Consider the following 23,810-nt stretch of genomic DNA (forward strand, 5'->3'; position numbering starts at 1 on the left):
GTCCATTTCATTTTGCCTTTCCTCCAAAGCAATATATTCTTCTTGAAGTTCTCGCAATTCAGTCATTGTGATCGTATTCTTGACTCTAAAAATTTGGACATACAATAGGTTGGTTGCAAACATAGAATTGATAAATGATAATATAAGATATCTCTCATCTACATGGCCAGCCATTTCTCTACACATAGTCCTCCATCTTTTAGTTAGGTGCTTCAAACTCTCACCAATCCTTTGTTTTTATCCAAACACGTCTGCAATAACAGGTCGCGAAGAATTATTACTTATATATTCCCACAGGAATGTAGTCTGCAAATGATTGAAGGATGTTATTGTATTCTTTGGTAGACCTTCGAACCATTTTAACGCCTCCCCTGTTAAGCTGGATGCGAAATACTTGCATAATACATCATCATGATTTTCCCATTGCAACATGCACCTCACGTAGGCTTTAATGTGTTGAATCGCACAATTTGTTCCATCAAAAATGCTGGTTAATGCAGGCAAATGGGATTTCGGTGGTATTCCTCCTAATTGTACTTCCCTTGTAAATGGAGTTTTCGCAGCTTCTTCTATAGCTTCATCCAATTGTCTTCTGCCTACTTCTCCTCTATTATTTAACATTCCTCTCATTTCTTCTAACTCTTTCAAGATTTGTTTATTTACACCTGAATTTTGATCCATTGGTCTTTTTAATTTCGCCTCTCTTCTTCTGTGTTCATGTCTTTCTTCTCTCGCGAAATTTTGCATTTCTTCTTCATTATCCTCATCTCGTCTTCTTCTGCAATTTTCTTCTTCATCTCTATTTTGAATTCGCAAATGATTATGTCTCTCATTTTCCCCTTCATGATTTTTTTCATTTCTTATTAATTTCATTCGCTGCCTTTCAGAAATCCTCTTTATTCTATCGTACTCTTCATTGATATCACTGTTATTCCGGTTTTGTGTACGCCTTCTTTCTCGATTGTCGTAATTGTTCTGGCGAATTGTCTCCTGAATCTCTTATTTTTCCATTTCCTTTCTCAATCTTTCACGTTCGCAAATTAAACGTGCTTGTTCAGCATAATGTCTTTCAATTTCTTCTTCAATCGTCTGTTGATTTCTTTGAGTTTCTCTTTCATGTAAAATTCTTCTTCCTTCCTCTCGATTTCCTTCGCCATCTTGGTCATTTCGTCCCTGACGTTGTCCGTTCTCTTGATTTCTACCATTTTGCCCATCATCAAAAGTTTCATTTTGTGGAACGTAACGATCATCAGCTCTTTCTCTATTTTCGCGATATCCTTCATTAGGATTTGATATTTCTTCTTGAATATTGTTTCCAACATTAATTGTGGGTGAGTTTCGCCTCATTTCTCTTCTAGTCGATCTTGAATATGATTTTGTAATACTTCTCGATCTTCTACTCTGTAGTCTTATATTTTCCATCCTCAATTCGTGATTTTGCCTTGTTAGATTTTCACGTTCTTCTGCCTCAGCTCTTCTTTCTTCATGTATTCTTCGTCTCAACGTTTCTAACGCTCCAATTTCCTCATCTCCATGAATTATTCCTTCATATGCTTCTTGATTTCTCTCTACCTGTCTATGGTTTCTAGTTTGTTGCTCTTCTTCTACTTCTTCTGCGGAATTTGATTGCCAAGTGTGTATACTCACCCTATCATAATCTATATTCCTTCCTTGTACTAGTGTTTGTTGAACTGGTGGTTGAATTTGATTTTCTCCATTATTTCTCATTCTAGTAGATTCTCCCATTTCACTTCTTTCTCTTCCAGCAATTCTCTTGCTTCTTCTAACAGTAGTTGGTTGTTCTGATGTATTTCTTCTCCTAGCCATTTCTTCAATGTTAACGAATTGCGAGAAATTATGTAAAATTCTTAATCAATCACTCCAAATCTTCACAAATCTCAATATTAATCTTCAATTTTTTCTAGAATAATCTTCAATGTGTCCCTGTGTTCTAGCGCCATTATGTAGTTGCAGGAAATCCTACACTACAACCCTCATATGATTTCATTAATACTCAACTCATTTTTAGATTTTCAATCTTAATTTTATTGATGAATCTTTGAATATTATTACAAGAAAAGATAAAAGAATCAAGAATAACCTCTGCTCTAGACTTTCTCTCTCCTATTTACTTATTTCTTTATCAAAAAAGATCTCTCTCTTTCCTCACAGTTGAACGACTATTTATAAGGAAATACATAGTGGATGACAGATAATCTGTCCTTTATTTTCGGATATGGCTTGCGACATTTTCGCAATCTTACAAATATTAATCTCGCAAACTCTCTAATTTTCGCAGGATCATCACATCTTTCTCATGATTTTAGCTGACGTCGTTTATTATATCGTTTCTGAAATAGTTCTGCGACGCTGTTGTGTTGTGTTGTTGATAATTTCGCTGAGATATTACAGTTGCGAGATTCTGATCCTACAGACTGCTCCCCGGCAGCGGCGCCAAAATTTGATGCGTGTCGTTAATGCAAAAAATTAAATAAATATATTTCCCATTAATTAACTGGTAATATAGCGGTAGTAAGAGATCGTTCCCACAGAGAGCTGTGTCATTGATGGGTTATTTGATCAGCAAGATAAAGTAAATAACAAAGGGGGGTTCGGTTGTGAGATTAATAGAAAGACAATAAAGAAAAGATATGATTAAGGAATCCTTCGCCGTTACCAAGCGTTAACAGGATTAGAATACTTATCTATTGTTCGTAAGAACTATTCATCACCAACCATAGCATAACATCTAGATCAGTGTTATCCCCAAAACTCCTTCAATCACTGGATACGGAAGTTTTCGACTACCAGATTCTATCCAACGAACCACCAAGTAGTAGATCACTCAAGGTGTAATCCAATCGAACGCTTTAATCTTTGTGAATTTAGGTTGATCCCAGTAGTTAAACTCTTAGATCAACGTTTACTTGTTGGTGTTATCTTCACACACGATTGCTACACAGAGTCCCTTTGTAAGGTCTCGCGATTTCTACTTGTGTAGAGAGTTAATCGACGATTACTTATCTCATAACTTCCACTATCAATAGAACAATCAATATATTGATCTAGTAGGCCTCCCAAATCAATATAAGAATCACTCATAAACCCTAGATATGGTAAATACAAACGATGATGATAAAAACTCTCAATAGATTTGTATTATTAATAAAGATTCATGCTTAGAACATTGAATTCATCCTTAATCAACAAAGGATTTAGCTACTCATATTACAAAGAAGATGATAATGGTGGTTTCTCCCTAAAGGGGTAAACCCTAGGTTTTGATGTAGAACTTGTGATATGAGATATGATCGATATCTTTTACATAACCAAATACTTTTTTATAGGTTTATATTGCTCGGCTTCCAATTATTTAGTTAGGTTTAAGAACCCGACCCGAAAATATGACCTAACGACTCCAAACGTACCCTTAGGCCTTCCAAGGTGTGAATACACGTTTCCTATTTGATAAGTTCTCGTACCCAGTCCACAAACTTCAAATTCCAGCAGATATTTTTGGAAATACGTCTGCGAACTCGGTTCGCATACCCAGTTCGCGGACTGCACTGTCTTCGGTATTCAATAGAAGCTTGTTTTTGCCACAACTTCTTCATCCGAACTCGGAATGACCTGATTCTTTTTGCATTCTTTTTATTTTTCAATTATATTCAAGATGATAATGAGAAATCCTTAATTTTAATGAGCTAATATCCATATTTGGCCCTTCTCTTGATTTTGAGCGTTTTGCTCCTTTTCGTCGCTTTTCTTCCACTTTGCTTGGACTTGGAACTTGGATACTTGGAATACTTCTCTTCCTAGATCTTTTAAGAACTTTGTATCTCCTTTTTGGATTATTCACCTATTGGAGGAAAATAAGATAAAACAAGAGTAATAATACGAATACATGCAAGAATAATAGCTAAAACAAGTATGAAATGAGTACTAAAATCATATGAATTATGCACTTATCATGAGCCTATACATTCTTTATTTGATTAAGACTATCAAAAATGCTCCATTTACAAAATGATCATTCTGTCATTAAGTTCAGACTTGTTGAAACTGATCCTGCCAATCACAATTAAAGTACAACACCAGATTACCTTGTTATCTCGATTAAAATTATTTACATAGATGGCATCAGCTTAATTCTCAATGGGTTTGATATTTACATGTTGAGAAAACCAAATCGTCCCGTTTAGTATTTTTACACTGCATTCATCCTCTCTACCCATACGAAGAGAACATATATTAAATAAACAAAAAAGTAAAATCAATGATCAAACCAAGGTTATTACAATGAAAACTACGCACGCTAGAGTGTCCCAATTACTCCAAATCAAACTAGGGTCAACATACTTAGAAGTATCGTTGTCCCAAGACCATAGACTACCAATTGCTTAACCAAATTGAAAAAGTGGGGGTCTAACAACACCACCCAATATTTCTCCTTAGAAATCTGTATGGACTAACTCCGAAATACTTTGCTAGAGAATCAACTAGACAGTCAGACTCAATCTAGATAAAATTATCTCAAGGAGTTAATATCTCTCTCTTGATTTGATTTTTACCCAAGCTAAAATCAATAGCGAGTCTTTATCAAATACAAGGAATAACTTGGACGGTACCAAAGACCAATGTCCAAGGATCAATCAATATCAATCAACAACCAAAAGTTGGATTTCCAATTGATGATCACGAATGCACAACCTGTATTATTTCAATTATACAAAATATAATGCGGAAAATAAATAACACATACACCAGAAATTTTGTTAACGAGGAAACTGCAAAAGCAGAAAAACCCCGAGATCTAGTCCAGATTGAATACACATTGTATTAAGCCGCTACAAACACTAGCCTACTACAAACTAACTTCGGACTGGACTATAGTTGAACCCCAATCAGTCTCCCACCGATCCAAGGTAAAGTTGTACTCCTACGCCTTTGATCCCAGCAGGATACTATGCACTTGATTCCCTTAGCTGATCTCACCCACAACCAAGAGTTGTTGCAACCCAAAATCACAGACTTGATAATAAACAGATATGTCTTACACAGAAAAGTCTATCAAAGGATAAATTTGTCTCCCACAGATAAACCCTAGGTTTTGTTCCATCTTAAGATATAAAATCAAGGTGAACAGGAACCAATTGATAATCTGGTCTTATATTCCCGAAGAACAGCCTAAATTAATCATTCACCTCTCTACAATCCTTCCTGACTACACAGGCGGTTTGTCGAGGAATCACAAACAGTGAGACGAAGATGTTTGTGACTTCTTTGTCTTGCCTATCGGAGAACTCTCACGATCTCAATTCAATCAATCGATTGTACTCGTACGATAGAAGATGCAAGATCAGATCACACAACTACGATAAAGTAGTATCGGTCTGGCTTCACAATCCCAATGAAGTCTTTAAGTCGTTAACCTGATTTTAGAGAAGAAAATGAAAGGTTAATGGAGATCGACTATAGCGGGCGCACTAGTAGCACACAGACGTGTGGGGATTAGTTTTGCACAATGCTAGATGTCTCCTTTATATAGCCTTCAAATCAGGGTTTTGCCTTAGGTACAAAGAAATCCATATTCACCGTTAGATGAAAATCTGATTTAGATTCAAGCTAATATTTCTCAACCGTTAGATCAAAAACTTAGCTTGTCACACAAACTTGGGTAAACGTTTACTGGATTTGTGAAAACCATGACCAAACGTGTACGTGTATGTTGGTTCAACATGGTAACCCAAAAAGGTTAACCATATGAGCATTTCATATCAACCTTGTTCTTCTTCACCATAACTAGTTCAATTGACTCAAATGAACTAGTTAAGAGTTGTTCAATTTCTATGAGATCTTATGTAACTACACAAGACACAATTGAAACAAAGATGATTCGATTCGATTGAATTGGCTCATGAACATTATATCCACGGTTTGCATAAAAAATTCCTTAGTAATTTAATGTTTCATGTTCAGGGCACATCTTTATATCATAACCTCTTAAGTTCACAAACAAGTTCGCGGACTTAGATTAATCGGTTGAGTTTTCCAAACTCAGCAGAAATTCTCGGAAAGAGAACTTCCGCCAGTTCGCGGACTGGGTTCGCGGACTGAGTTCGCGGACTTAGCACACAAACGATTTTTGGAAAATCCAACAGAAATTCTCGGTCGAGAACTTTCGACAGTTCGTGGACTTAGCAAGCCAATTCCACAATCCTCCCGATTTTTGTTGATCAACAAAGTTCGAAAACTTCGGTTCAAGGAATACATGGTTATGTAATCTAAACTCTCATTTCAATCATTGAGACATTCTCAGAAGACGCTATGTAGCCGTTATTCACAGACCGATTCACGTCAGAGCAATTCTGAAAGTGATTGAAACTTTTCATGACTTTCGTCACTAGGTGAAGATGAACTTGATCAAAGCGAAACGCTTTACCAACACACGATTTCGAGATAAAAGATAAGCAATGAATGCTCAGCTCGAAATGTCAAATGTGTATGATCTAGTCTATATAGCATAAGACTTTTGTCTCATAAGAAGTAGGAGACAGAATAGATAGACTTTTGAGTGATAGATAAGTTCAAGTCTCCACATACCTTTTTGTTGATGAAGTTCCAAGGTTCCTTGTATAGATCTTCGTCGTTGTATGATGAATTTCCATGAAGTCCTTGAGCTCAACTACACTTTTCTATCCTAGTCCGAGACTTAGCTATGTAGGCTAGAAATCAAGACTTATAGTTTTGATCACTAACATTGACAAACATACTTGAGATAGCAAAGCATGCGAGGTCGACCGAGCTATGCTCTAACACAAATCAATACTTTCTTGCACACTCTTGTGCCGACCTCCGAAAACTCTTCCATTACTTTCCTTCTATAAGATCCCACCAACCTCATAATGTAATATATTCCAAACATCCTTACCTCTCCCTTGCAACACATTGTTCGACCACGCTTCAAACAGTTGAAGCAAGGTTCTTAGCATTGGCCAGGCTCTCTTGAAAGCTTTAATGAAATATTTCCAAATCTCAAAAGAGTACTTACAATGGAGGAACATGTGATTTGCTGACTCCCTATCATAATTGAACAAAACACACTGATCACTATCAATGGTTACACCTCGATGACGCAACATATCCCTAGTAGGCAGGGAATCACGAAAATTAGGCCAAAGAATAAATCTCACTTTGTTTGGAATATTATATTTCCAAAGAAACTTATCGAAGCCGCACTTTTGAACGTTTCCTGAAAGTCTTTCATAACATCTTGAAGTATTGAAGTGTTGCATTATCTCTATTTTATCATCTTCTTCAACGAGCTCAGGAACATGATGTAAATTGCGCCTTAATAAATCCCATTCTAATTTCTCATTCAAATTTAATGCTCTCTTGAAGTCACATACCCAATCTCCATTTGATCATTCAAGGCCACCTGTAAAGCATTCGGAAAAGCCTCTTCGAAGTTATGGCTAAACAAAAAGCGATCAACCCTACACGTAAGAGGATTGGCTTGGTTGTTCGACCATGTGAAGGAACCTCCTATCAAAGGTTGGCCAATTAACTCATTCTACAGGATAAAATTATTTAGGATTGTTGTATTTCGGCTCACCATTTCCTCGATTCCTCTCCTCACTAGATCGAACAACGTTCAACCCTCCTGCAATAAAGAGCTGATTTCCAAGTTTTTGTCTTCCTTTCTCCTTTTTGATTTCCTTTCTATTTTACTTTTTGTTGTTGTTGTTGAGTAAAGTTAATAAATGAAATTAAATTCATAAACCGATAGAGATGAAAAGAAACGGGGAAGATAAAAGAGAGAGGAAGAAATGAAAATACTGTGATATCATCTTTTTATTATGGTAAGGGTAAATCAGGCATTTGATATATGGAATGATATCTTAACCGTTGATTGAAAATACTCGATGTACGGCTAAATATGGTGGTCGTGGGACTTAACGGAATATTGGATCAGTAATGCTACGATGACCGTGAGAAATACCGTGGGTATTCCCGTGGCCAGCTGTTTATATACCTGTCTAACACACGTTGATACTGTTGACAGTCAGAGTTATTTTTCATATTTTAATCTAAATCTTTTTTTCTTTCTCCAAACGAGACCACATATTTTTTTCCGGATGTGATTTTGTAGAAACAAAACAAAAAAATATGAAGAGTTGATTTTAGTTTCCTCCGTGTTGATTTTAGTTCCCTCTATGTGAGAAAAAAAAGGCGCCAAGTGATAGACGCATTTATGTGTCTATTTTGATCTCAATTTTTCATATTGTTAGTACCCATTTTTCTATTTATTTTGGTATTTTATGTATTTGCAGGTATTTTTGGAGAAATAAGATTTTGCGGAGAAATTGGCTCAAAAAGTGCTATTTGCACCCGCCGGAGGAATTACTAACGGCACCCCCGAAAAGTGTTAAAGGCACCCAGGAGTTTTTTTCTATTTACAGCCTAAAATTAATTCTTATACCCCACATTTTTCTATTCTTACCCTCAAGATTGCTAAATACACCCCAATTACTATCGCCACCCCCAGCAGTTGGCTAAGAGGTAACCTTCTTCAACAATTTGAATTCAATGTTTTGGCGGGAAAATGGTTTGACAAAGGAACAGAATTAGGGTTTGGTATTTGGGTGAATTATAACGAGACTTAATGGCTGAAATAAAATGGGTTTGTTCCTAGGGACTAAACAGGGCTGGTAAGGTGGTTTGTTTGAACCAGGATTGGCTAGAGTCGTGGATTTGAATTAAAGCAGTTCCGGCAATATTAGGGTTCGATATTTGAAGTTGTTCGAGATGTATTCAATGGATCAAATCGTTTGGGGTGACTTGTATCTACGAAACCGGGATACTGTGATGGTGGTATTCTATCCAGTTGGGCTTAATACTAATATTCGAAGAAAACATAGTGACTAGGCATTCTCGGGTTTACCTGCGATGTTTTCTGGCAGAGTTTTAGATACGTCTGAGAGAAAGTCAATCACAAGAATGCGTTGAGATTATCCTGTCACGACTTAACAGGGCTGGTAAATGAGTTGGAATCCCGAAAGAAGGAAAGTTTACGTGGATTGAAGGAAAAAGGGAAAGAAGATATTCCCTGTGATATTTTGGCGTGTGATTACAGCAAGTTTGATTCAATCTGTGACGTACATTGAACGTATTGGAGTGTGCTGAGACAAGAAATAGAACATTGGCAGCTGCAAAGACGTGTAAGAAGCGTGAAGAGATAAAGAAGGAAATAAAATATTGATATATCGCACAGGAGTAAAGGGAGGATTATCTGCATTGAATAATGAGATTGGAAGACCCTGTCGAGTATAAATGAGGTGTTGGGATATCAGGGAAATGTTACGGAGTCTGGGAGAGAAAAACTGCTTAGAATCAAGAGAAATCAAAGTTCCAGGAAGTTTTGCTGCTGCTGCAGACTCAAGAACACGAAGTACAAACCCTGCTAAAGACAGTCGCAGTTAGAGTCGCAAAAGCTATCGTTATTCAACCACAGAAAGTTATTAACGTTATATTTCAATAGAGAAACACCATTAGCCACTGGAACCCGTAGTGTCTGTTGCTTTTGAAGCTGAGATGTTGTGGTCGCTGAATACATTTAGCAACCAAAAATCTTTGTAAGCAATTTATATCTTTTTGAATACAATGAAAAATCAATATTTCTCCATTTTTCGATTCATGAGTAGCTAAGTTCTTTTCTAGGGTTGGGAGGAAGCTATTTTTTGATGAGTTTATTTAAATAATTATTTTTTTTTATCATATTTGCTCCCTTTTGTGCTAATAATTCCTTAAAAATTCTCTCTTGTTTGCATGCCTCATTTAAACTGTTTTGAATAGTTTTACACTATTGATCTTTTATAGGCGAAGGAGAATTAGGCTTAAGATTAATGACATAATCATAAAAATAGAGATTATAACGTCTTATCCTCCAAGGCATGAGATTGAGTTCGAAACTGGCTTGAGTACTTTGGAGTATTGTATAGAAGTCATAATTAGTAAATTTAACAACATCAAAATAGTGGAACCCCAACCCTAGTTTTCCATCTCCTTGGTAAAAAAAATCATATTTAATTAGTTTTGCTTTAGTATTTTCTCAATTAGTCTTAAACCAACCTTTTCAAAAGTCTGAGAATCGAATCCATTTCTTACCACTTGTAAAAACCACATCATATTTTGGCGCCGCTGCCGGGGACTTTCCTATAGGTTAGGTTGTAGATTTTCTAGTTATTATTTTTAGTTTCATTAAAACTTATTTTCTTTTTTTTTCTTTGATTTTACTTGGGTATATTCTTGTTTTTGTTGTGCAGGTAATTTTCTACATTTATTGTGGAATTGTCTACCAAAAGAGGTAAGTAATAAAACCCAAATCTTTGTACAAATAATTTCATTATATTTAGAATTAATTTGTTTTGATTTTATTTCCTTTTGTATATATTTCTCTCTTTATTTACAAAAATAATATACACGTTGCACACACCAATTGCATCGTCAGAATTACCGAATTTAGGAAACCTGTGGAAAAGTACGTTGAACCTGTGTCTTGGGCCTTATGGGAGTTACCAGTCGAAATTCCAAAAGCCTTAGACTTGTACCTTTAGGTATAATTTTCCAAGGTAGCCCAAGCTTACCTAATTTAGTAAACCCTGCATTTGCATGTGCACGATTTTCTTGCTTCACTAGTATTATTGCTTGTATATTCGACGTTGGAAACGGGTAGGAGATAGACTTGTGGAAAACGACCTTTTTAATTTGAGTCCGACCCGTTACACGGATTTAGGTGGTAATTCTATTTTTGTCGACATGGTTAGTGCTGATGAAGCCCCGCCGACCAAAACCCTTAGAGATAGGATGAACCCATCTAGAGTGGTACGTGACCCAAGAGTTGTTTTACCATCTACTACTGTCAAATTTGACATTAAACCTAGGACATCTAGCATGCTCCGTAAATTTAGGGGGATAGAAAATGAAAACCCATATACCAATATAAGAGACTTCGAGATGATTTGTGACACAATGAATTATCCGACCGTCACAAAATATGTGCTTAGGTTGCGTTTGTTTTCTTTTTCCCTAGAAGAGAGAGGCAATGAGTGGTACCATTTGATTCCCTCTAAAACAATCACCACCTAGGATGGCCTTGTAGAAGCTTTTCTCAAGAAGTTCTATCCACACCACAAAACTGCGGTTGTTAGGTAGTCTATCCAAACCTTTAAGCAGAAATTAGGTGAACACCTACACGATTATGTAGAAAGGTTTAGTGAGTTGTTATACCAATGCCCACATCATGGCTTTGTAAAGGCCACATGGCCCAAATTTTATATAAGGGCCTAGATAGTGAAACCAGAATGCAGGTAGAAACAATTAGTGGTGGAGAATTTACCCATCAAGACCCAGATGTGTGTTTTGACGAATTTATCGAGCTATCTGAAAAGACTCGTCAATGGTCTTCAATGAGGGATCCCGAAATAACTAGGAGCCCTATCCATATGGTCAATAAAGTTAATAATGAGTCTGATATCCTTAGGCGTCTAGAGGCCTTAGAGATGAACCAAGGTTCCAACCAGACTATGAGCTGTAACAGTGAGCCCAAAACCTATCCATGTACCATTTGTGGTGATCAAAGTCATATTGGACCTCACTGTCCTTTTTTTTACCCTAATGAAACTACCCGTGACCAGGTTAGTGTCCTACATGGTGGTATGAACTCTAAATATGAGGGTCGACCCAAGTTTGACCCATACTCTAATATATATAACCCTGGTTGGAGACATAACCCGAATTTCTCGTGGTCTAAAGGTAACCATCAAGGTGGCCCATCTAGCAACCCACCACTAGGTTTTTCTAGGAACCAAGCTCAAGTCCATGAACCGAGCCAAGTTCATAAAAAGGTGTCATATCTAGAGGAAAGTATAAGACTCTTAATTGAGGGTAATACCATATACAATTCCCATACTAGCCAAAATATCAACCATTTAAGTCAGAAGCTCGATGACTTTGTCCTGACGAGTCAGCGTAACCAACAAAACAGTGACCGGGCTATTTCCAACTTAGAGACTCAAATAAGTCAACTTTTGAACCGGTTAAATGATAGGGAGAAAGGGACATTTCTTAGTCAAACGACTCCGAATCCAAAAGGATTTAACCAGGTTAATAGATTAGGTAGTTCAAACCACAATGAACATATCAAAGTAGTTATCACCCTTAGGAGTGGTAAAACTCTAGAGAACTCGGTAGAACCACCTAAGGATAGTAGTCCAGCTGAAAAAGAGACTTAGGTTGACCAAACTTCGTCTAAAGACCCTAATGTGCTTGAGAATGCTAATAGTCCAAGTGAGGAAGATACCCCTGAGAGAGTGTACATACCACCTGCACCATTTCCTCAGAGACTCGCTAAGAAAAAGCCTAGTACACATACTTAAATCCTAGACATTTTTAAGCAATTTAAGATCAACCTGTCCTTGTTAGATGCAATTAAACATGTACCGGTTATGGCCAAGTTCCTAAAAGAGATGTGCACTGTCAAGAGAGACGCGAGTGTCCATAAAAAGACATTTTTTACCCAACAAGTTAGTTCCATAATCTCACAAAATACCCAATAAAATTTAAAGAACCTGGTTGTCCTACTGTCACATGTGTTATAGGTAAACAAACGATAGACAATGCTCTATTAGATTTTGGGGCTAGTGTGAATCTTTTACCGTTCTCGATATATGAAAAACTTGGACTAGGTGAGACGAAACCAACTAGGATAACACTACAGTTAGCCGATAGGTCAGTCAAAATCCCACGTGAAATTATTGAGGACGTTTTGGTTCAGGTAGAAAACTTTATCTATCCAGTTGACTTTGTGATTTTAGACACTCAACCTGTCTCTAGTCAAGATATCAATATCCTAATCATTCTAGGTCGTCCGTTTCTAGCCACTGCAAATGCAGTCATACATTGTCAAACTGGCCTAGTAGAATTTTCCTTTTGGAATCAGAAAATCTCGGTGAACGTTTTTAAGGCGTTACAAGCCCCACTGGACCCCGAACACTATGAGTCTATATGCATGATTGATTATCTAGTTGAGAATACCTTTACCACCAATAGTGTTATCGATCCTTTAGAGGCGTGCTTGGCCCACTTTGGAGCCTACTATGATAAGGATAGTCATTTTGAAGAAGTTAATGCGTTGTTAGATTCTGCGCCAGTAATGAATTATGGTAAGTGGCAGCGTAAACCAGAACCTCTTCCGCCGACCATAGATAAACCCATCCCATCATCAGTTAAGGCCCCCACCCTTGAATTAAAGCCGCTACCAGATACATTGAAATATGTATTTCTTGGTAGTGAAAATACTTTTCCTGCCATAATTTCCTCTGACTTAGAGCCCGGTCAGGAAAGTAGACTAGTTAGTGTTCTCCGTGAGCACAAGACTGCGATAGGGTGGACTATAGCAGATTTGAAAGGAATTAGTCCTGCTGATTGTATACACCACATCTACCTAGACGAAGGTGCCAAAACCTCAAGAGAAATGCAGAGACATTTAAATCCTAATATGAAGGAAGTTGTTCGCACTGAGGTGCTCAAGTTATTAGATTCGGGTATTATATACCCCATATCTGATAGTAAATAGGTCAGCCATGTCCAGGTTATCCCAAAAAAGTCTGGGATTACGGTAGTTGCGAATGAGAACAATGAATTGATCCCTACCCGTGTTACCACCGGGTGGAGAGTTCGTATAGACTACCGTAAGATGAACTCAGCAACTAGGAAAGACCATTTTCCTCTACCATTCATCGACCAGATGTTAGAAAGATTAGCTGGCCAGAGCCATTATTATTTCCTAGATGGATATTCTGGTTATAACCAAATCCCTATAGCACCGGAGGACCAAGAGAAGACAACCTTCACATGTCCATTTGGTACTTTTTCTTACAGTCGTATGCCTTTTGGGTTGTGAAATGCACCCTCAACATTCCAACGTTGCATGCTAAGTATCTTTTCGGACATAGTTGAGCGATTTCTCGAGGTCTTTATGGACGATTTTTCGGTTTTTGGATCCTCTTTCGATGAATGTTTGCACCACCTTACACTAGCTCTAGAACGTTGTAAAGAAAAGAACTTAGTCCTTAATTGGGAAAATTGTCATTTTATGGTTAAATTTGGAATAGTGTTAAGACATGTGGTGTCCTCTAAGGGAATAGAAGTTGATAAGGCCAAGGTTGAACTAATTTCAAAATTAAGACCACCTAAGAATGTAACAGATGTTAGATCTTTCCTTGGCCATGCTGGATTTTATCGTCGTTTCATCAAAGACTTTAGCAAGATTGCTTTACCGCTGTCAAACCTATTTGCTAAAGATACTTCCTTTGTATTTGATGAAGCCTGTGTTTCGACTTTTGAGAAGCTAAAATCATTGTTGACTTTTGCCCCTATCATCCAACCACCCGATTGGAACCTCCCATTTGAACTCATGTGTGATGCGTCTGATTATGCGGTTGGTGCTATCCTTGGGAAACGATGTGATAAAGTACCTAGTGTTATTTATTATGCGAGTAGGACCCTAAACGATGCCCAGTTGAACTACAAAACTATTATGAAAAAAATGTTAGCCATCGTTTTTTCTTTGGAGAAATTTAGATCATATCTCCTAGGGTCTAAGGTCATAGTCTATTTTGATCATGCCGCACTCAAATGTCTCCTTTCAAAGAAGGACTCAAAACCTCGGTTGATTAGATGGGTATTGTTGTTCCAAGAATTTACTTTAGATATTCGTGATAAGAAAGAGTCTGAAAATGTAGTAACTGACCATTTATCTCGTATCCTTGATGAGACTAGAGATGATGAGAGATTGATCCTTGACACGTTCCCTGATGAACAATTATTTTCCATCTCTTTGATACCCTGGTTTGCAGACATTGTCAATTATTTGGTAACTGGTCAAATGCCCGGCCATTGGTCTAAACAGGATAGAGCTAAATTCTTGTCTGAGGTTAAATACTTTTTTTGGGATGATCCATACTTATTCAAATATTGTCCTGATCAGATCATCCGTCGTTGCATTCATGAAAACGAAATCTCCAGGGTTCTGACTTTTTGTCATTCTGGAGCTTGTGGGGGTCACTTTAGTTCTAAGAAAATAGCTGCGAAGGTTTTGCAATCCGGTCTTTATTGGCCAACTCTGTTTAAGGACTTCCACCTATTTTTTCAAAGTTGTGATAGATGTCAAAATTTAGGAAAGATGATCCTACGTAATATGATGCCACTTATCCCTATACTAATAATATAAATATTTAATGTGTGGGGTATAGATTTTATGGGCCTTTTAGTCAATTCCTATGGAAACTTTTACATATTATTAGTTGTTGAATATGTGTCTAAGTGGGTGGAAGCAATAACTACCAAGAGAAACGGTCGCCACATCATGATCAAGTTTATTAGAGACAATATTTTCTCTCGGTATTCCTAGAGAAATCATTAGTGATGCAGGTTCCCATTTTTGTAACCAGTCTTTCGAGACGCCCATGAAAAAATATTACATTACCCATAAGGTTTCTTCACCTGCCAAGTTGAAGTGTCTAATAGGCAAATTAAACAGATTTTAGAAAAGACCGTAAACCCTACCCGAAAGAATTGGTCTCTGCGCTTAGTAGAAGCATTGTGGGCTTACCGAACCGCTTTTAAGACTCCACTTGGGATGTCTCCATATAGACTTGTCTTCGGTAAAGCCTTCCACTTGCTTGTAGAATTAGAACACCGAGCTTATTGGGCCATTAAACGGCTAAACTTTGACCTATCTACTGTTGGTGATCACTGTAGACTGCAACTCAATGAGTTAGAAGAAATTCGTAATGATTCTTACCAGAGTGCGAAAATTTACAAGGAGAAAACAAAAATGTTTCATGATAAATCGATTATTCGAAAGACATTTGAACCAGGTTAAAAAGTTATCCTTTACAATTCTCGTCTACATCTTTTCCCTGGTAAATTGAGGTCTCGGTGGACCGGACCATACTTTGTCAAAATTGTTTTTCCTCATGGTGCAATTGAATTTGAAAATACTAAGAACGGAGAAACCTTCAAGGTTAACGATCAACGGTTGAAACCATTCTTGGAGTTACCAGTCATGCAATAGAAGAATCGGAGCTGAGAGATCTTGTTTACCAGGATTAATTTTTACGGGTTACAAAGTCTGGCAGAAGACACTAAACTTAGCGCTTATTGGGAGGAAACCCATACATGGTGATATTAAGGTCCCTCTGGAGGACCCTGCTGTTGTTGTACATTAGTTTTGTTTTTGCTTTTATTTTTGTCTTATTCGCCATTGAAGGATTGCTACGCTTCATCCAGGTACTATCTTTCTGACTTCTCTCTTTACTGTTTCCTCTTGTTACTTATATTTTTTGGTACTGCACTTTCATTTTGAAACATTAAGGACAATGTTAGATTTAAGTTTGGGGGTGAGGGAAAAACTTTGAGTTAGTTTTTAATAATAATAATAAAAAATAAAATAATAAATTCCAGAGCCTATAAATTTATGCCTATTAAGGATGACACTAACCAATCTAAGTGGATGGAAGCATCTTGGTTGTAGGATTTGAGGAAACAATCTGAGTAGATGGAAACATCTAAAGAGTCTATTCATAAAAGCACAGAGCTCAGGTGTTAGAAATAACATGGTAGTTTCGTCATATCTGGTTGAGTCCTTTTCACTTCTGTTTTTATTTTGTTTTCTTTTTAAAAAAATATGTTTCTCTAAGTGATTAGGTGGGGTTCCCGAATCAAGATGTTACCACTGCTAGGGTGAAATAGAGTGATTGAGATACCATTAAAAAAAAAGTTAACACTTGGATAGCAATATGTGTGTTTTCCCTGTCTCCGTCGCCTAAACAAGCGTGGAACGTAGGATCCATGGGACTGTCATGTAATCTGCTGACAAGAAGCATGCGCTTGGATCCAAAAGATCAAATCATGCAGTTAAAAAAAAAAAAGAGACCAGACCACCAGACTAACCGGAATAAATTCAATAAAGTCGACCACTGGTACCCTTGTATATGCCAGTTGTGTTGACCTAGAGTTAAGATTATCGACCACTGGTTCCCTTGTATATGCCGGTTGTGTTGATATTAGTCAGACCGATATCTCAGTCCATTAGGATAAGTTCATCTTGGCAGTGGATTTCAGACAGATATGGGAAACACTGTTCACCTTAGTCAACATCAAAACCACCTACGTTTTTCTCTAAATCCATCTTCTTAATTTATCCATGTGATTTGTTGACTCCGGATATGATGTCCATAGTGAGACTATCTGAGTAGAGCTCTGTCACTTATATATGAATTTTAGTATGTGAGTGCAAACTCGTGTACAACAATTGGAATTTCGCATCAGGGTACTTCCTCCTGTAATCAATGAGAGTATGCCAACCAAGGAGGTTCTTTAGTGCCTTCCAAGGTTCTGCGTAGATAGCGAGGGTTTGGAGTAAAGGTTTTGTGGGCACACCTCTTGTAAACCCTCCCGAGACTATAACTCGGCCACTAGGGCCACCTAGGGGTTTAAAGGCTTATTGCACACGCTAAGTGCCACCGCGATGCTTGCGACAGTGAGTTAGAATTTTATTTTGAAGATTAGATTTGCTCGGCACTAGCAAATAATAAGTTTGGGGGTATTTGATAGACGCATTTATGTGTCTATTTTGATCTCAATTTTCCATATTGTTAGTACCCATTTTTCTATTTATTTTGGTATTTATTTTGCAGGTATTTTTGGAGAAATAAGATTTTGCGGAGAAATTGGCTCAAAAAGTGCTATTTGCACCCGCCGGAGGAATTACTAACGGCACCCCAGAAAAGTGTTAAAGGCACCCAGGAGTTTTTGTTATTTCCAACCCAAAATTAATTCTTATACCCCACATTTTTCTATTCGTACCCCCAAGATTGCTAAATACACCCCAATTACTATCGCCACCCCCAGCAGTTGGCTAAGAGGTAACCTTCTTCAACAATTTGAATTCAATGTTTTGGCGGGAAAATGGTTTGACAAAGGAACATGATTAGGGTTTCGTATTTGGGTGAATTATAACGAGACTTAATGGCTGAAATAAAATGGGTTTGTTCCTAGGGCCTAAACAAGGCTGGTAAGGTGGTTGTTTGAACCAGTATTGGCTAGAGTCGTGGATTTGAATTAAAGCACTTCCAACAATATTAGGGTTCGATATTTGAAGTTGTTCGAGATGGATTCAATGGCTCAAATCGTTTGGGATGACTTGTATCTACGAAACTGGGATACTATGGTGGTGGTATTCGATCCAGTTGGGCTTAATACTAAGATCCGAAGAAAACATAGTGACTAGGCATTCTCGGGTTTACCTGCGATGTTTTCTGGCAGAGTTTTAGACACGTCTGAGAGAAAGTCAATCACGAGAATGCGTTGAGATTAGATTATCCTTTCACGACTTAACAGGGCTGGTAAATGAGTTGGAATCCAGAAAGAAGAAAAGTTTAAGTGGATTGAAGGAAACAGGGAAAAAAGATATTCCCTGTGATATTTTGGCGTGTGATTACAGCAAGTTTGATTCAATCTGTGACGTACATTGAACGTATTGGAGTGTGCTGAGACAAGAAATAGAACATTGGCAGCTGCAAAGACGTGTAAGAAGCGTGAAGAGATAAAGAAGGAAATAAAATATCGATATATCGCACAGGAGTAAAGGGAGGATTATCTGCATTGAATAATGAGTTTTCCCTTATATAGTCTTCAAATCAGGGTTTGCAATCAATGTTACCTTGGTAACAAAGCATTTAATATTCACCTTTAGATGATAACCTGATTAGAGTCAAGCTAATATCTTTCAGCCGTTAGATCGAACTTATCTTGTTATACACAAATGAAATGTGACTTCATTTAGGTATGAGTAACCGTACCCAAATGTGTGCACATAGTTATCTCAACAATAGTTAACCGAAGTTAGCCATATGAACACTTTTATATCAACCTTGTTCATCTTAATTACAACTAGTTCAAATGACTTAAATGAAACTAGTTATGGAGTTCTTCAATTGTTTATATTCTCATAGAAGTATACAAGACACAATTGAAGCAAAATCGATTTTGACTCACATGAATCAATTCGTGAACATTATAGCCACGGTTTGCATAAGATTGCATTCCTTAATATATAAATGTATTAGTTCATGAACAAACCGATTTTAGAACTTAACCCACTCAATTATGCAAACGGGTATGCATACCTCCAAACTCAGTTGAATTCCTGGACATGACATACAGGTATGATACTAATTCCCGGACTTTCAACTAACCAACCAGTACGCATACGGGTATGCATACTATGGTTCCCGGACTTTGAATAACTTGCAATACTTAGCATCAAGTACGCATACTGTGCTATATTCAATCAATGGTTAATCGTTCTAAACTCCATCTTAATCATTGAAATATTCTTGGAAGACAAGAATAGCTGTCTCACACAAACTATTAGCTTCAAAGCAATTTTCAAGTGATCAATAGATCAATAAGAAACATTCCGAGTCTACATCAAATGACTGTCTCACACAAATCATGTAAGATGTTACCAGGCGATTTTCAGATGATCATCTTTTGACTTTTGTAGTGGACTTCACTACAATTGGATCGTTAGTGATGATAGAGGTCTCTAAGGATAGAGATGATTTAGGATAGATAGAGGGAAATAGAGGATTAGGAGAAGAATAGACGAATTACAAGGATAATGAGAAGACATTGCTCCAGAAAGAAGTTGCAGAAGCAATTAGAGAAGAAGATAAGTTTTTACATTATCCATTCATAACTCCCAACTACAGCTCTTCTGGCTAATATAGCCGGACATTACCCTTAACATACGAGTACATAATCTACCCTTACAATAATAATAAAATACCAGAGTTACCCCTTGTATCCTACCCCAGGGACATGACAAATACCCACCTCTCCAAATCATCCTTGTCCACAAGGTTGGAAAGTATGAAATGAGCCTGGCTGTAAAGGATTGAGAGTGGAGCTCGGCTAATGGAAAACACAGTTGTTGTAGTTGCTTCTCGAATTCAATAACAAACGGGAATGCGACCCTGGCAAATTTTAAGACGAAGCTCACAACCCATGGATACCTTAACAATGAGCTGCAGGGACCAATCCTGGTCATGGTTCCATTGTAGTAGCAATTATCATAAAAAATGGCAGCGCAATGGACTGTAGAAGCTCCTGTGAACATACCTTCTTCATTACCGATTGAGGCTTGAACATGAATTTTCATGTCTAATTCCATGTAATAACCATGCATGTGTAGGAGTTGTTGCCGCAAACATATTCCCGCTGTTAAGAGGGTAACTACTTCACTGCAGACAAGTAACTCAATTCTCTTATCTACAGCTTGACCCATGTGTATGGTTGCTGCAACAAAAACTTCGAGTTTGGCTATAATGATCCTGGTGGGACTGACGAAGTTAAAAAAATTTAACACCCAATACAGAACTTCACCCCTTTGTACTAGTATGGTGCTGTCAGCAGCAGAGATCTTCAACAGTTTGTAGAGTTGGTTACAAGATAAAAGGTGTGAATACGGTTGCAGCCCATGTACTTTCCAGCTACCCACTTCCAGCTCCTAGTCAATACAATCACTTCTCACACACCATAATGACTGATCGATATTACCAGCAATCATAGAGTTATGTGTCTCGATCAGTCTTCACTGTCCTATAAGGTGAGACAGTATCCTGTGCTCTATCTATGTCGATCTGTTGCATTACCACTGCTATAAGAATCTTCTCAAACTTATCCTTGTATGCAAAACCTCTAAACACACAAAAATACCAAGGAAAGAGATAATCTGTTGTCAATACACTCGAAAAACTTGACATACTCCAACTATTGTAATCAACCACTAACATGCATGTTTGAGTGAACAACTCATAGCATCTATTTTTCCCACTATTAGTCATTACAAGCATCCCCCTGCTTTCCACTCTTCTTTTGTAGAATCCCACTCCTTTATAATATCTTTCTTTTCGAGTACACAAACCTAATAACTGACAGTATCCAGGCTTGTGGTGTTGAGCTTCTACCCAGTTGAGAATACCTATTAGAGCATAGTTCAGAAATGTCTTAATCATTGTGAAAGCAACCTCATAACTGCAACTTCCAGCTGAGTACAAATACGAACCACTCTTACAAGGAACCGCTCCCGTCCCGAACACCATCTATTACCTCCACAATCCCTAGAGCTAGGTACTCCAAGTTGTAACTCAGTGTCAAGCAATATATAACCACTACCAAGCGCACTCTGCTTGGTCACTTGCAGCACCAACATCTTCCATAGAACAATAGCTTGTTGCAGCATGTCATCGCAGAACATGGGATCATCACCACTGGTACCATTTCTAACACACAAACACAGACTCGTGTCCGGAATTAATAATATAAAATGATACTCGTGTTCAGAACTCAACGCAGAAACAAAATTTGCATTGTATTGATGCACTAAAATCAACCCATTCGGAACAAGTAAACAAAAATTAAGTACACCAAAACTGAAACTAAAGTTGTTGTTATTGTAATGACAGTGCCTCCTGATCAATTTATACCACCTACCTCGATCAAATAACGTTCTAGGGGAACCGAAACTGCAGCGAGAACATACCTTACCGGACCATTTGATATTTGTAGGAAGCAACATATTCGAGTTTCCCAGATGCTCAGAAAATTCTTCTTGAGTTGAAACCAAATTAAGTTGGTGAGGATAACTTCTCTGAGCTCTACCCGATGAAGGAATTTGAATGGTGGACTGAATATTTTCGAATGACCAAACTAGAAAATTAAGACGAAAACTCCTCTTCATGAGTAACTTGTTGTTTGTACCAAACAAGAACCCACCACCTTGAAACACTTCCTAATAAATCTCCACTGTTGAGGAAGAGACCATTCTCTGGAAATTCTTCATATATTCTTCCTTCTCAAATTGAAGACAAGCATCATTAATCAATCCTGGGCATGTAAAGAAGGGCTTTCCCTCTGGATAATCCAGAAAACATGTTTTCATCTTCCCTTCTAACTTGAAAACCCACATCGTCATCACAAGATTTATTATCAGAATTGAAGTATACTCTTTAATGAGTTTCCATCCTTTTCCGCGATCGAATATCCTATGAGAAGAATAATCTCTACTACCACTCGAATCTCAACCTTCACTCTCAATCATTTTATCAAACATACACCAATCAGTAGTGATAGAACCCCTATTATCTAGCATACAATCGATTGAATCATTACACAAACTACCTGATTGATACCCACTGTTAGAAATAAGCTTTTGAACAATTTCTTTACACAATCTATCCAAAAATTGCAAACCGATGTAATAAGGAAACCCTAGTATAAAATCAAGTTTCAATTTATTTTTACCACGATCGAATAAGCTACAAGAAGAATTGAGAATAATGTTTAAACACTCACCCAACTTCATCTGCTTCTTCAATTTAACTTTTCCCAAATAATTCACGACAGATTCGACAACTTCTTCAAATTGGAAACACGGAGCTGTGGTTGAATTATTATTTTCTTGTTCATTGAGAACATAAGAAATTGATTTGACCACGTCGGTGGTGGTATCATTCTCTTCATCGAATAAAAATGAAGGAATCAACTCCTCCAGAGAATCATCTTCTTCTTCGATGGCAAGAGGAATTGATGTGGTACCCTTAATGAAAAGGATCAATCTCAACTTCTTCAAATCCCTGGTCATCAGCCATGAAAACTTCTGAAGATAATATTCTCTAGTTGGAGAGTGGTTTTCTTTAAAATGAAATCGATACAGACGACAACAATTTTCTAATTCAGATCTTGTTTTACCTTCTTTTTTCAAGGCTTCAAGTTGTAATAGTGTACCTTCTTGAAGCTCCGCCATGGAAAAATTCCCAAGGACCGGAAAAACTATGGTACCACTTGTAGTGGACTTCACTACAATTGGATCATTAGTGATGATAGGGGTCTCTAAGAATACAGATGATTTAGAATAGATAGAGGGAAATAGAGGATTAGGAGAAGAATCAGAGGAATTATAAGGATAATGAGAAGACATTGCTAGAGAAAGAAGTTGCAGAAGCAATTAGAGAAGAAGATAAGTTTTATATTATTCATTCATAACCAAGGTTTGAAAAACGGCCGTTTTTTCCGAAAAAACGTCCGTTATAACGCTCACGCCCATATACCGTGTCCGTGAGGCTCACCAACACGCTTACCTAAATAACACCGATAAATAGGAAAAAATGGCGTTATTTAGACCCGTTATAACCGTTTTCACACCTGTGATTACCGTTTTTCTAAAATTCATATTTCAGTTATTTTCTTCTAAATAACATTTTAACACACGTTTTTTACACCGTATTTTCCGTTTTCATACCGGTTAAACCCGTTTTTAAGGAAAAAAAATTTGAGTTGGAGAAATTCTTATACAATTTTTAATTTCAAACTTACAACTAAAATTTCATAAATAATCATTAAACACTTCAAATTTTATAAACTTACAATAAGTAACCTAGTGACAGTAGTGCTTGAAATTTTAAACTTAGACAAACCAACTTGTACCGGCATTTTTTTTCGACTTATTCAAGTATTTTCTGTTTTCTCGACGATTCTCAGTTGATTCCTCCTCCTCTTCCTCCGCCTCATATTGGTTCGCGTAATGCATTTGGCTGTCGTAGTTAACAGTATCGTCATCTTCATAACCATAGTCTTCTTCCTCATTATCATTACGATTATCTACTTCACTATTGATATTA

The 23,810-nt window shown here is 37.3% G+C and overlaps 1 protein-coding gene across 1 annotated transcript; it reads right to left on the minus strand.

Moving 5' to 3' along the window:
• Positions 1 to 19,765: 19,765 nt before the first annotated feature.
• LOC113276253 lies at positions 19,766 to 23,124 on the minus strand. Its single transcript, XM_026525833.1, has 2 exons — positions 21,674 to 23,124; positions 19,766 to 21,413 (listed from the first exon to the last, which is right to left on the minus strand). The coding sequence occupies exon 1, from the start codon at positions 23,108 to 23,110 to the stop codon at positions 22,211 to 22,213; it is 900 nt and encodes a 299-aa protein (XP_026381618.1). The 5' UTR covers positions 23,111 to 23,124; the 3' UTR covers positions 19,766 to 21,413; positions 21,674 to 22,210.
• Between the last annotated feature and the right edge of the window lie 686 nt (positions 23,125 to 23,810).

This window comes from Papaver somniferum, chromosome 4 (genome assembly GCF_003573695.1).
Source record: "Papaver somniferum cultivar HN1 chromosome 4, ASM357369v1, whole genome shotgun sequence".
NCBI lineage: Eukaryota > Viridiplantae > Streptophyta > Magnoliopsida > Ranunculales > Papaveraceae > Papaver > Papaver somniferum.

Excerpts from the sequence above, each read along its gene's own strand:
- LOC113276253 (XM_026525833.1), bottom strand. The coding sequence starts at position 23,110 with ATGTCTTCTCATTATCCTTATAATTCCTCTGATTCTTCTCCTAATCCT.